This window comes from Notechis scutatus, chromosome 1 (assembly GCF_049901735.1).
Source record: "Notechis scutatus isolate UNSWTSFEM ecotype Mainland chromosome 1, rNotScu1.2, whole genome shotgun sequence".
In the NCBI taxonomy this organism is placed as follows: domain Eukaryota; kingdom Metazoa; phylum Chordata; class Lepidosauria; order Squamata; family Elapidae; genus Notechis; species Notechis scutatus.
The window spans coordinates 83,736,239-83,750,156 of record NC_142009.1 but is presented as its reverse complement, the minus strand read 5'-3'; the positions used below and the strand labels follow the sequence as shown (position 1 = coordinate 83,750,156).

Genomic DNA, 13,918 nt, shown 5'->3' with positions numbered 1-13,918 from the left:
TTCTTGATCTCCAAATTTCTTTAACTTTGAATATGTTCAGATACTTATCACAGTGCCATGTTCATTGCATGGTTTGTACTGCTGTGGAGGTTTAGAGAATTGTGTTTTCTGATGTTTTCATGGGCTTTCTCTCTGCTGCTTTGCTTGTGATCCCATCTGTTCATAGTGTATTCAGTATTTTATTGAATAATTAATGGTGAGGGAAACGTTTTGTCCTTTTTGAAGTTTAGTGGGTTACATTATCTTTTCTTTGAATGATAGTGAATCATATATGGCTTGTCAACACAATACAACATAATTACATTCATGTAATTGGCAGCTCAAAACACTGGTGCATATGGGCATGAATGCAGACAAAGTGCTAAATTATTTCAGTTTCTCTGGAGTTGCTTCGCATTTCTGACATTCCAGGGCTTTATTGCATTCTGTTTTGCCTAAATTTACTGCAGCAAACGTATCCGTATGTACTTTATGCATATTGATAGTCACCTAGCAGTTGGGTTGGAAATATATAAACCAGGATAGACTTTAAATACTGTCTTTTTAAGGGAATGCTAAATTTGTAATTGGGTGTGGTTCCTCAAACGGCCATAAGATGGAGCCAGAAACATGGGTTGTTCTGTTGTTGTTAGCTGCTAGATGTTCTGATGTTTGATGTTTTTTGGTTCTTGCATTTTTCCCTATTGACTGTTGCTGATCGTCGTTCTTCCTGGATTACTGTAAGTCTGTTACTGAACTGTGTATGATACTGGACTTCGTTGTTTGGATTATCCCTGGACTAAAAATTGACTGCTTTAACCGTGAATGATTTGGACTGTTTGTTGAATTTTGCTTAACCGTTCACTGGAAGTAAAACCTACATTTTACTATTCAGTGTATCTGTGTGCTGGTCGTGTGTTATTCAACATCACTCTCACTACGTCTCCCTGTGTGCACTCATTCTCCTAATGGGGAATTACCTCAACACATATACAAAGTCCATTCTAATCATTGCATGATCCATCTCTTGAAGAAACTGATATGAAATTTTCTTTTCCTTTTTGATGAGCTACTAAATCCAAGTTGCAAATTTGCAATTGTCATTAGATGGTAGCAAAGAGACCCAGAAAGTCTTGAATTCTCTGCTGCCAACTAACGGTATCTCTGATATTTGCCATCCCAATTTGGTAGCCTTAACCCATACTTTTAAATACAGGTAGTCGTTGACTTACAACAGTTGCTTACCGACTGACTTATGACTGTAATAGGCAGGTCATGAGTTACAATTATCATAGGCAGGTTCCGTTTCAGTCATCAGTCGAGGGCCACCTATATTGGCAAAATATTGTTTGTATTTACATTTTATCGTAATTGTTGCTATATGAAGTAGTAATACAAAGAAGGAAGCCAAGGTTCTCTTCCCTCTTCTTTTGGGCCATTAATAAGTTTAAGAACCACACTAAGTTTTAGGACAATATGTTCATCCAAGAAAATCATTTTATATGTATGCAGACATTTGTATTGGATGTTTTCTTCAGCCAGCACACACTGTACTGCATTGTGGACAGATGATGCTGAGGAAGGCAGGCTTTGAAGTAGCAGCCCAAATATTTGTATTACTTAACATGGGATTGTTTTAGCTGGAAAAGCCAAACAGATTTCCGGGAGTTTATATTTCCTGTCACTTTAATGAAACAATTATATTTAAATGAAAGAAAATATATATTTCTTCTTCTGATATCTGATAACTTTTCACTTTTTTAAAATATAGATTTCAATCATGTGCCTGATATTAATGGAAGTCTAAAAAGGAGCAACACAGATGGCATGTTGGACCAGATGCCAGAGAAGGAGAAACTTGATTTACCATTCAGGGTAAGAGAACTGCTTAAAAGTTAATGCAGAAAATAGAGAGAGAGATGGAAGGCATGTGGACTGCTTTTGTGGATGAAGTAGCACTAATTCTATACATGCAGACACACATCTATATGCATGTCCTTGGATACAGTTACATATATAGCAGTAGCACTTAGACTTATGTTCTGCTTCACAGTGCTTTACAGCCCTCTCTAAGCAGTTTACAGGGTCAGCATATTTCCCCCCAAAATCTAGGCGCTCATTTTACCGACCTCGGAAGGATGGAAAACTGAGTCAACCTTGAGCAGGTCGGAATCGAACTGCTGGCAGTCAGCAGACAGTTGGCAGAATTAGCCTGCAATACTACATTCTAACCACTGTGCCTTCGTGGCTCTTATATTTCTCTTTGATTTGTTCAAGGCCAGTGTGGTGTAATAAGATGTACTAGAAACAGAGCACTATTCCATCCTCAGCCATGAAAGCTCATTGGTTGAATTTTGGCCATTCTTTCTCAGTCTAGTCTACCTCACAGAGCTGATGTTATGAAGGAAAATAGGAGGCAGGGGCATTATGCTCTTGTACAAAAGAGGGAGGATATAAGTAATTAATTTCTTGAATCAGTATTGTATAAGTAATACAAGATTGATGTAATGGTTAAGGTGCTGGTTTAGAAACTAAGAGACACCGAGTTCTTGTCCTGCCTTAGACATAAAAGCCAGCTGGGTGACTCTGAGCCATTCACTCTGTCTCAGCCCAATCCATTGCATAGGGTTGTAGTTGTAAGGAAAATAGAGGAAGGAGTATGGTGTATGTTTGTTGCCTTGACTTATTTATAAAAATAATAAAGGAGGAATAAAAATCTAATAAATAAATAGTAGAATTGTATATAGAATATAAACTACTGAAGTCTGGGGCTTGTATGTTCTAACTAATAGCACACTGCTTAATGCAAATCTTTAAAATCACAATGCTGTTACTGACTGAATGAGATCATACTCCTTGCATATTTACATCTGCTTTTTAAATTACTGTTAATACTATGTTGTTTGTGTGTTAATTGTACTGGAGAAATTGATTTATTTTTAAATATCAGATTCAGTTACTATTTTTACACACATTAATGTTGTGAAAGTATCATTAGCATCAGTGAAAAAAGAGTCCTTGTTCCATCTCAGGTTCTGTTTCTTTCTTCTCCATTATGCTTAAAACTGATGGAACAGCAGCAGCAGCAACAACAAAGGAATTCCCTAAAGGAGATTAATTAAACACCTGGGAATTCAATATATTTAAAAATGATGAAGATTTCTACTAGAGGAAGTGGAACACTATTGCACTATACCACATTAAGTGTGAAGGGGATCAGGAAGAGGTTGTTACTAGACAAAGGGCATGTTTTGAAGCAGAAAGTAAATTCTGATTTTACAGAACTGCCTTGATCCACTGCTTTTTCCTTCAAGACAAGCAGAGTCGAATTTATATCTGTAAGAACAGTTCAATATTGAGGCTTCCGGTTTTGCGCGGCTTCGGTAGCGGCAGGAATTCGCGCCTCTGCGATCCCTGCCGCGTTCGCTGCCAAGGTGCCCCCGATCCAAGAACAGTTCAATATTATCCATACATTGCTGCTATATTGGCACTTATTTTTTGACAAGGAATTCCGAGGTTTTAAACCCAATCAAAAATATGCTTTTTTGAGTGCTTAAGTATCCTGAAATGCGCTATGGGATATTATTGCCTTAAGACTCTTCATGTTTCAGCTGCATTATATGTTCTGAGACCCCCCAAGTAAACTAAGGATCTAAACGTTAATAAAAGCTAACATAATGAAGCAATTCATATTTATATAGGATAATAAAAACAAATACAAATGAATATAAAGATGAAAGAAATCAAAGGGAAAGTTAAAACTGCAAGAAAGGGGAAACTCAAGAGAAAAATAGAAGAGAAAAAGGAAAATGTGTGATTTTATACACACACACAATGTTTAAGATAATGAAGCTTATGCACTTAGTGTCTATATAACCTGTATTACAGCTATGTACCTGGTTAGTAATGGTAATAGTTTATTAATTGATTAATGTTATGACTATAGAAAATAAAAGTAAAATACTGAATCAAATTCCAGGGTAAATACACCAAAGAAAATATAGTAATAAAATACATAAGTGGTAAATGCAAAGAATCAGAATTCAGATAAATACATCACCTTTACATGATTTCCCAATCTGTTCAATATACTTGATTGAATCCCTTCTCCAAGCTTCTCAACTCAGGAGCCAACATCAAAAACCTTTTTTCTGCAGTCTACTTACAAGGAGCAGCTGTCTGAAGTACAAGTGGATGATCTCACAATTTCTCTTTTATCTAGAAAGATTGTGCCACAGCCAGTATTCATTATATGACCATGAATCTCCACCACAATGCTATCCACGTTCCTTCAGTTACATCTAGTCTGCCGTAAACCATCACCAGGAAGCAATTCACATGTTTAAACTCATATACACAAACTAGCCAAAAAGCCGGTCATTAAATTTCCATGTATGGAATTAAACAAAGGACCCAAAGCAAATAAGCCTTACTGCATCATTTATAAGACAGCATGTGCTAGTGGGATTGCCTCTAAAGCTTATTAAGAGAGATACCTCCAACTAAGAGATGCAGTTTTCTTTATGCATCTCAGAAAGGTGGTAGATTAATGCATAAGCAACAAATGACATATACATACATATTCATAGGTAAACGTTCACCTTACTAATGTATAATAGGTAAATGTTCTCACATTACTAATGTATAACAGTTCAAAACACACTGACGATGTCCCTTCGAATGGTGAAAAAATGTTTGCAACCAAATTTCCAAGCTTGGAGCTCAAACCAACAGCCTAATGTGTAACACTTTTCAGATTACTTCCCGCAGCTGTTTTCCTTCAGAAATCAAAAGAGAGAGGAGAAAAACAGTAAAACAATAAATTGGGAAGGAAAACTTCTCTCACAAATCAAGGGGAGGGGGCAGTTTGTGAATGCAGATGCCAACAAAGAGAAACATTTCCCATTGCAAATCTATAGGATTGTTCTAATAAGATAACAAACTCTAGCCTTTATATGTCTATAAATCAACTTGATTTAATTGACTCCACTTATCTAAGAACTGGCTTTATCCATACATGTACTAGTATTTCTGAAGGATTTGAAATAGCTCCTCCTCCTCCTCCTCCTCCTCCTCCTCCTCCTCCTCCTCCTCCTCCTCCTCCTCATCATCATCATCATCATCATCATCGAGGCCATCTTCCACGAGAGCCTCGAAATTAATTTCGCTCTTAGTGCATCCGTGCCAAAGGGCAGGGAATTGACACGAAAAGGAAACAAAAGGCCCAGGCATCAGGAGAAGGATTTTCACATCAGCAGCCTTCAAAAGTAGCAGCGTAAGGACTCGGACAAAGGCAGCCAGCCGATCTGGAATAAGAAGATCCTGCCAGGGTCCAGGAATCCCGTTCTGAGCAACCTTCCTTTGTCGGGTAAGGAGATCGAGAGATCTGCTGGAAAACGACGGGCAGGAAAAAGACGGAGGAGACCCCGATACCCGCTGCGCCGCCACGCTTCGCTCCGGTCCCGCTTAAGCTGCCGTCTTCGACTCTTGTGACCGCCGCTTTCCTTTGTCGGGTAAGGAGATCGAGCGATCTGCTGAAAAACTTGAGGGAGACGACGGGCAGCGAGGGAAGGAAAAAGCGGAGAGACGCCGCTGCCGCTGACGCCGCTGCCGCTGCTCTGCCGCTTCGCTCCGGTCCTCACTAAAGCTGCCGCCTCCGACTCTTGTGTCCGCCGCTGCAACTCGCCGTGAGCTCCCGGGACTGGTGAGAGAAGGAAGAAAACCCAAGAAGCGCCGGCCGGGAAGATCGCTGGGTGAGAGCGCTCCAACTTTCTCTCCCAATTCGGTCTCCTGTTGTGGGTCGCTCCGGAGAGGTTTCCTTCTGGTTCTAAGTCCCGTGTGAATCTAGAGAAAGGGCGATTCGGTAGCCACGTTCTCCATCCCTTGAAGAAATTGAAGAGCTCCGAGGACAGTAATCCCTTCCTCACGATCTAAAAGCCCTTAAATAAGAGTGGAGGGGTACGCCATTTTAACTAGGACGAGCCCTCAGACAAAGAAGACTCCTAATACTACCTCATCACCTCAAAACTTACAACTTTTCTACCTCATCACATATACCAACGATTAGATTATCAATTTCTATAAAATATTTTATTAATGGTTAATTGATTTATTGTTTTTTAACTGATTAGTGTGATTAGAGTGTTTAGTACAAATAGTATGATTACAGACTAGTTTAAAAGACCAAAATCCATGCAATTTAATTGAATAGCAAAATCTTTGATTTAGTGGATTTAAATGAACAGTGTGAGTAATGATTAATGTAAATAATTGACTAGTGATTAGAGTAATTAATTGACCAGGCTGATTGTTGCTTAGAAATACTATCTGATTTGAGAGATTACTACAATAGATTGTTTGATATTGTTTGATGTAATATTGACTATATAGATTACCCTAAATTGTTCATTTAATTAATTCAATCAACGTACTATTTTACCAATATTACCATGCCAAAAAGAAAATCCTACCTCAAACCACAACTCAATGAGAAGACAATCCCCACCAATGAACTACAAGACTCCTGCACCAATGAACCTCAAGACTCCTGCACATGCCTTAAATGCTGCAAAAATCTAATAGATAATAAATACTCCATCAAATGTTCTCTGTGTAAAAAATACACCCACCATGACTGCTTGGGATTACCTGAGCAAATGATTCGATACCTAGAATCATCCAATGAGTTTCCATATTTCTGCAAATTATGCATATCCAAACTAGATCTGTCTAAAAGAGATGATACTGCCGAAACCATCAAAACATCCCCAAACATTGAAACCATTGAAACATCCTCAACCATCAAACCATTAAAACATCCCTCAACACCATATTAGCATCCCTGGACGCCGTAAAAGAAAGAATAACCAACCTTGAAAAAAAAGACACAACACAAAAACCTGAACATCAAATAGCCACAAACCACATCTCCACCCAACAACCACAATCCAATCCAAAACCCAATCCACAAATAAACGCAACCCAGACAAATATTGATATCCCAATCCTCATCAGAGAAGCTGTTGAGCGTGAACGAAAACGTCCAAACGCCATCTTATTTGGACTAGAAGACAGCATTGTCAATGATGACATCACAACTGTCCGAAACATCATCAGAGATTACCAAGCATCAACCATCTCCGGCGATGAAATACTTGACATTTCCCGCATTGACCGAGAGCTTAAAAATAGAGACGGCTCTGTGGCCCCACGCTTGTGCAGGATCATTTGCAAAAATGAATCAAGCAAACGTAAACTCATTTACACTATAAACTCACTCGCCAAAACCAACACCAACCACAAAAACCTCCGTTGCCGCCCTGACTTAACCATACAGCAACGTGCCCGCCCCGTGCACTCCGCATCGAACTCAAAACCCGTCTAGACAATGGAGAGAAGGACCTGTACATTGACTACCATGCTGACTGCATCAAAAGTAAGACACGCAACCCAATACCCAACTTTTACCCTCAACCACTACCCTACCTCAACCACCTACCACCACCCACCATCACCCAAAACTACCCACCACCCACCATCACCCAAGACTAGGCACGCACGCCCCCAACTACCTCAATCCCAACTGCTGCCGGACTTAAATGCAAACTACTCAATGCAAGAAGCCTCGTGAATAAAATACCTGAATTTCTCATCCTCTTAAATATGGCTAACTTCGACATTATATTTGTCTGTGAAACATGGCTCAATGCATCTCTCCCGACTCCATTACCACAGTAAGAGACTATCATGTTTACCGATCAGATCGTGAAAATCGTCGAGGAGGTGGTGTTGCTATATTCTATAAAAAATCCTTACATCTAAAAATATCCAAGTTACCCAGGAGCTTGCCCTTCCTGAAACCATCATCTGTGAACTATCCTTAAATATCACAATTCGATTCTTACTATGTTACAGAGCACCTGATTATGACATCGAACATATAAACAAGCTAAATACACTACTAACATGGGCTACATCCTGCCCATACCCTTTTATCTTTCTTGGTGATTTCAATCTACCTCATATTGACTGGACCCTAAATAATTGTACAACTGAAATCATACACACAACCTTCTTCAATGCTATTACAAATCTAGGTCTTGAACAACTAGTAACCAACAACACTAGACTGAACAACTGCCTCGATCTCATCTTCTGCAATAGTTTGAATTTAATTTACCGAATACAAACCAAAGAACCCTTTTCCAGTAGTGATCATAATATGATTGACTTTTGCCTCAACATACGCCCACGCAAAAATCACCACAACGATGTCATCCCTAGTTGTAACTTCAAAAAAGGCAATTATGATCTTATAGATAACGATCTCTCATCCCTCGATTGGCAATCTCTATTCACTGGATGCAATACTGTTGAAGATCATTACAACATATTTTTACTTGAAGTCAAAAGAGTCATCAAACTATATGTTCCAACAACAACTCCAAAAAAACAACAAAAAGCAGATTACCCATATCAATAAGGAAACTTCAATCCAAAAAGAGATCACTCTGGCGGAAAAACAAATCTGGTCACGTTGCTAATTTCAAAAACCGATATAAAAATTTATGCCACCAGATAAAGACCGAATGCACCAATTACCACATTAAACAAGAGGAAAACCTTCTAAGCACCAATTCCACCCGTGCTTTTTACAATTTTGTAAACAACAAACTAAAAGACTCAAGGTCCATCCCTCCCTTGATAGGACCTGATGGTAAAGACTGCAGCCGACACCATTAAAGCCAACATCTTTAACACATTCTTGGCTCAGTGTTTGTAAACAGTAATGGATCATGCCCAATGTTTCCTAGCCGTACCACAGACAACAATAATGATCTAATACATATCGATTTTACAGTAGACAACGTTGAAAAAGCACTACGCAACCTAAAACCATCTCTATCTATTGGACCGATGGAATATGTGCCTACTTCTTAAGAAAACTATCCGCTGCCATAGCCAAACCTCTAAGCATAATCTTTGAAAGATCTTTCAGAACCAGCTCCTTGCCCAACCTATGGTTACAAGCCACAGTCATTCCCATCTTCAAAAAGGGAGACCCAAGCCTAGTTGAAAATTACAGACCAATCTCCTTATGCTGCGTCACCTGTAAAGTCATGGAATCAATTATTAACCAATCCATCATCCTCCATTTAGAGACAAACAACCTACTCTCCAATAAACAATTTGGTTTCAGAAAAAAACTATCCTGTAATCTGCAACTCTTACACTGCAAAAACATATGGACTACTCAACTCGACCAGGGCAAAGCAATAGACGCAAATCTACATAGACTTCTGCAAAGCCTTTGATTCAGTGGTACACGACAAACTACTCCTAAAAATAAAATCTTATGGTATCTCTGGACAACTGAATAACTGGATAGAAGCATTCCTGTCAAACAGACAACAAATGGTCAAAATTGGGAACGCCCTATCAAATCCAGTACCTGTCAATAGTGGTGTTCCCCAAGGCAGTGTTCTAGGACCAACTCTCTTCATAATCTACATAAACGACCTTTGTGATCATATCAAGAGCAATTGCGTTCTCTTCGCTGATGATGTAAAGCTGTTCAATACCACAGACAATACTACTACCCTTCAAAAAGATCTAGACTATGTATCTGAATGGTCTAACATATGGCAACTCCAAATCTCAACAAATAAATGCTCTGTCTTACATATTGGTAAAAAAATCAGAAAATAAAATACAAACTGAATAGTCAAGATCTTGTTGATGACCCAAGCTCTGTAAAGGACCTGGGAATACTCACCTCTAATGATCTAAGTGCTAGAGCTCACTGCAACTACATAGCCAAAAAGGCATTAAGAGTTGTTAACCTAATCCCACGTTGCTTTTTCTCTGGTAATATCTCACTACTAACCAGAGCATACAAAACATTTGCTAGACCAATACTCGAATACAGTTCATCAGTCTGGAATCCTTATCACGTATGTGATATTAACACAATTGAGAAAGTCCAGAAGTATTTCACAAGAAGAGTTCTCCACTCTTCTACCCGTTATAGAATACCTTACGCCACCAGACTCGAAATTCTAAAACTAGAAAACCTCGAATTACGCCGTCTTGGTCCGACTTAAGCATGGTATATAAAATCATACATTGCAATGTCCTACCTGTCAATGAATACTTCAGCTTTAACCATAACAACACAAGAGCACACAACAGATACAAACTCAAAGTAAACCGCACCAAACTTGATTGCAGGAAATACGACTTCAGCAATAGAGTGGTCAATGTCTGGAATACTCTACCCGACTCTGTAGTCTCTTCCCCAAACCCCAAAAACTTTAACCTTAGACTGTCTACTATTGACCTCACCCCTTTCCTAAGAGGTCTGTAGGGCGGCATAAGCGCACCAACGTGCCTACCGTCCCTGTCCTATTGTTTCTCTTATTCTTTTATTTTTCTTATATGTACCCATTTCATATATTCACAACTATGTATACACTTGTACTTATTATCTTGTAAACAATTGACAAATCAAATAAATAAATAAATAAATAAATAAATCATCCCTGCCAGTGGAAAGCAGTCGCAGAGTTCTTTTTGGCAGTCAATTCATAAGGGTGGCTGTAGACTAGCTAGGGAAAAAGATACGGAGTAGAATCTACATCTTAAAAATAAAATATAAAAGAAGCTACTTCTTGAGAAATGCATCTGAAGTTTTGATGTGCCCCCTCCCCAGCTACTAGGTATGTCAACTATAACGAGAAGGAAACTACAGAAACAAGTGTAAGCTCAAGGGAAGACAGGAAAGGAGAACTGACAAAGTTAATGAAGCAGAATCAATTCTTCCTTGGTTATTGCCCAATGGCATCAATAAGCAATTACTTAACATTTTTGTAAGGTTTATTTGCAATCAGATAAAAAGAAATATGAGTCAAAAAGTATTCCACCGTTCATATAAATCAGGGAAAAGGATTTGGCTACGTTTTTTTAAAAAATAAATCTTTATTTAAAGATCTTTATTTTACATTTTTTGTAATGTTCATAGACTCTGAATCCCATTTTATAACATGGAAACCATGACAAAATATTTGCATGAATTTTAAGCTATGGCAAAGTAGTCATAGTGATCTTCTTCTGCTTATGCCAAGATCATTGTTCTTGAATGACAAAGCAAATCCACATTTTAAAAGAGTTCGTAATGGCCTGCTGCTCCAATGGTCAGTTTGTCCTTGCCATTTTGGTATGGTCCAGATAGATACGAGAGCAAATGAGGTTGGGTGCCAATTCAAGTTGTAGGGGAATTAATTCAATTGAAAGATGATGGAAATGCCTACATTTTTGCTTTTTTCTTCTTTTTCTGTGCTTATCTTTTTAATGAAGTCAAAGTCATTTTGAAAGAAGGACTCTCTTTGTGTATATATATATATGTGGGGAGGGGAAGGAGAGCTGTTTCCCCCCCCCCCCCCCAGTTTAGAGTATATAAAAAAAAATCATTTGAAGAAAACAGAGTCGCATTTATATCCCAAGGGTTATAAGCATAAAGTATACTTTTTGGTGCTTTTTAGGTTAAAAAAAATGAGCAGAGATTGCTTACTTTGGGGAAACAACCCAGAAAGAGCAGCAGAAATGAATGCATTACATGAAGATAAAAATAAAGGATGTCTAATGAGATACACTACGGCTGTCACATCAATTCTGTAATTCCGCTCTGCTTTTTAGACATCTGTGCTTCTGGTTAAACTCTGCTCTAGCTGGTCAAAATGTTCCTTTTCAGTAGTTCTATAGGTTCTATAGGTGGCTTAGAGATCTGCTTGACTGCAGCAAATTTTCAGTAGATAAAGAAGATGCCCATATAATGCTCAGTAAATGTTCAGGTGCCCGCCTGTTCTCCTTTGAAGCAAAGAGTCCCTATCAACTTCCATTCCTTCACCTTTTGTCTTTTCTGCAATGCCTTAAAATGCCACCACTTTAAAATAAGCTGAAGTTGGGGGGGCGGGGGGGGGGGGCGCTAATTGCTGCCCAGTAGACATCACTAGTTCCTTTGCATTGGGAAAGTGGTCGATACAATACAGGCTGTCCTCAACTTGCAACAGTTCATTTAGTGGCTGTTCAAATTTACAAAGGTGATTTATGACAGTTTTTCATGCGACGGTTGCAGCATCCCCGTGGTCACGTGATCAAAATTCAGAGGATTCACAACTGACTCATATTTATGACGGTTGCAGTGTCCTAGGGTCATGTGATCATCTTTTGCGACCTTCTGACAAGTCAAGGGGGAGGCCAGATTCAGTTAAAATCGTGTCCCTAACCGAATGACTACAGTGATTCACTTAACAACCGTGGCAAGAAAGGTCATAAAATGGGGAAAACTTAGCAAATGTCTCACTTATCAACAGAATTTTTGGGCTCGGTAAGTCGATAACTACCTGTATTCACAGTCTTCACCTGGGTACATTTTGAAGCTCCACTACTACTGACTTTGCTATTGACCCTCCTGCATCTTCATATATGTTGTCTGAAAATATCTGTGATCAACCTTGGATCCCTTTTCATGGATTTAAAATAGCTCTGTGTTTCTTTTAGGTTCAGTGTTCAAGTTCAACACCTTTGTGCTATGAAAATCCCAAAGGATAGCTCTTCATCTTCACTTTTAATAATCTGTTGGAACCTCCCTTACTATCTAAAAGATCTGTTCGTCATGGTCCAGTTTCCTTGCTTAAATTAAGATGGAGATTGTTCCATTGTGTGTGTTCCGTTGCCTCTGGATTTTTTTTTAAACAACTGCAACATGGTAATCAATATATCCTCTGAAGCAAATAGACTTTCTCAAGAATTTCAAATCCCTTTGTGCTTTGTTCCATAAACCTAGAATTAATAGCAAGTTCAGATGAATGGCTATACCTTAAAACAAACCGGTAATATGGATATAAATATTAAGCTGGCTTCAAATATTTTTCCTTTATAGTGATTGGCCAGGATCCTTGGAAGAAATAGTAGGAAAAAGATAGACAAAACTCTCTAATTTTCTTCTTCAAAAGACACATGATCATATGTGCATGCATGGATGCACATGGAAGCTTGGTAGGATTGTATTATGGTTAATGTTGGAATCCTTTGTCTTGGATAATGTAAATACTTTCAGTAGGACACCTAGAGACACCTTAAGAGTGGAGAAGTGGTTCCACTTGGATGAACCTCCAACTACAGCAGTGTGTTTGATAACCCTACAATTTCCACAAATGATTGCCCTTTTCTTGGAAAGTGCCCATTAGAGCAATTTGGCATGACCCATCTTCAGCAGGGAGTGAGTGTGTGAGAGAGAGAAAGAAGGAGGTGGGAGGAGAGAGAGAAGGATGGAGATGGATATGGGTGGGGAATTATAAAAAGATGATTGCTGTAACAATCATGTGAATGAAAGCCAGGGGGGGGAAAATGCATGTCTTCCATTTAAAAAACAAAAACAAAAGGAAACATTCTCTTTCTTATAAATAAGGCTTTTGCGGCAAAATGCGTCTTGGAAAATGCTTGACTTCTGTCCTATTTCCTACTGATGTTGGATTTCCCTGGATGCATTTCTTTTTCAAAGTATAGTGGCAGAGGAATCTTGTCATTATGTAATATTGTAAAGTGTGGGGCTCTGTGGAAGTGCAGCGTGGAGAAGAGAGTGGTGACGCCAGGAGTTTTTCAGTGCAGATTGGAAGAGCAATCAGTTTAAGGGAGTATTTCCTGAAACGGAGATTGCAAGCAATGCTCAGCTCTTAGCAGACAACAGCTTGAGATAACTGGACTTGGAGGGAGCGGATTCTTTTTCCTTTTTATATGTAAGTGAAGAAATAGACATTCTGTTTCATCTAAACTTCACAAGTGCATCTGTTTATCTATGTTTATAATGCACACTTACGTTTGATGGTGTTGCTTTCTTTCTTGGAAGCTGTATCGTGTTCTGTATTTTAAAACTTAAGCA

General features: G+C 38.7%; 1 protein-coding gene across 3 annotated transcripts in view; it reads left to right on the top strand.

Moving 5' to 3' along the window:
• TIAM2 (TIAM Rac1 associated GEF 2) overlaps positions 1 to 13,918 on the top strand; it is an 87,635-nt gene that overhangs the window by 45,914 nt on the left and 27,803 nt on the right. For 2 of the 3 annotated variants that reach the window (XM_026680316.2, XM_087969798.1), the window contains exon 14: positions 1,751 to 1,854. In XM_026680316.2, the coding sequence (XP_026536101.2) occupies positions 1,751 to 1,854 (104 nt within the window). Of the gene's footprint in view, positions 1 to 1,750; positions 1,855 to 13,633; positions 13,776 to 13,918 lie in introns of those variants that run through there. The other variant, XM_087969804.1, reaches the window with a different exon arrangement.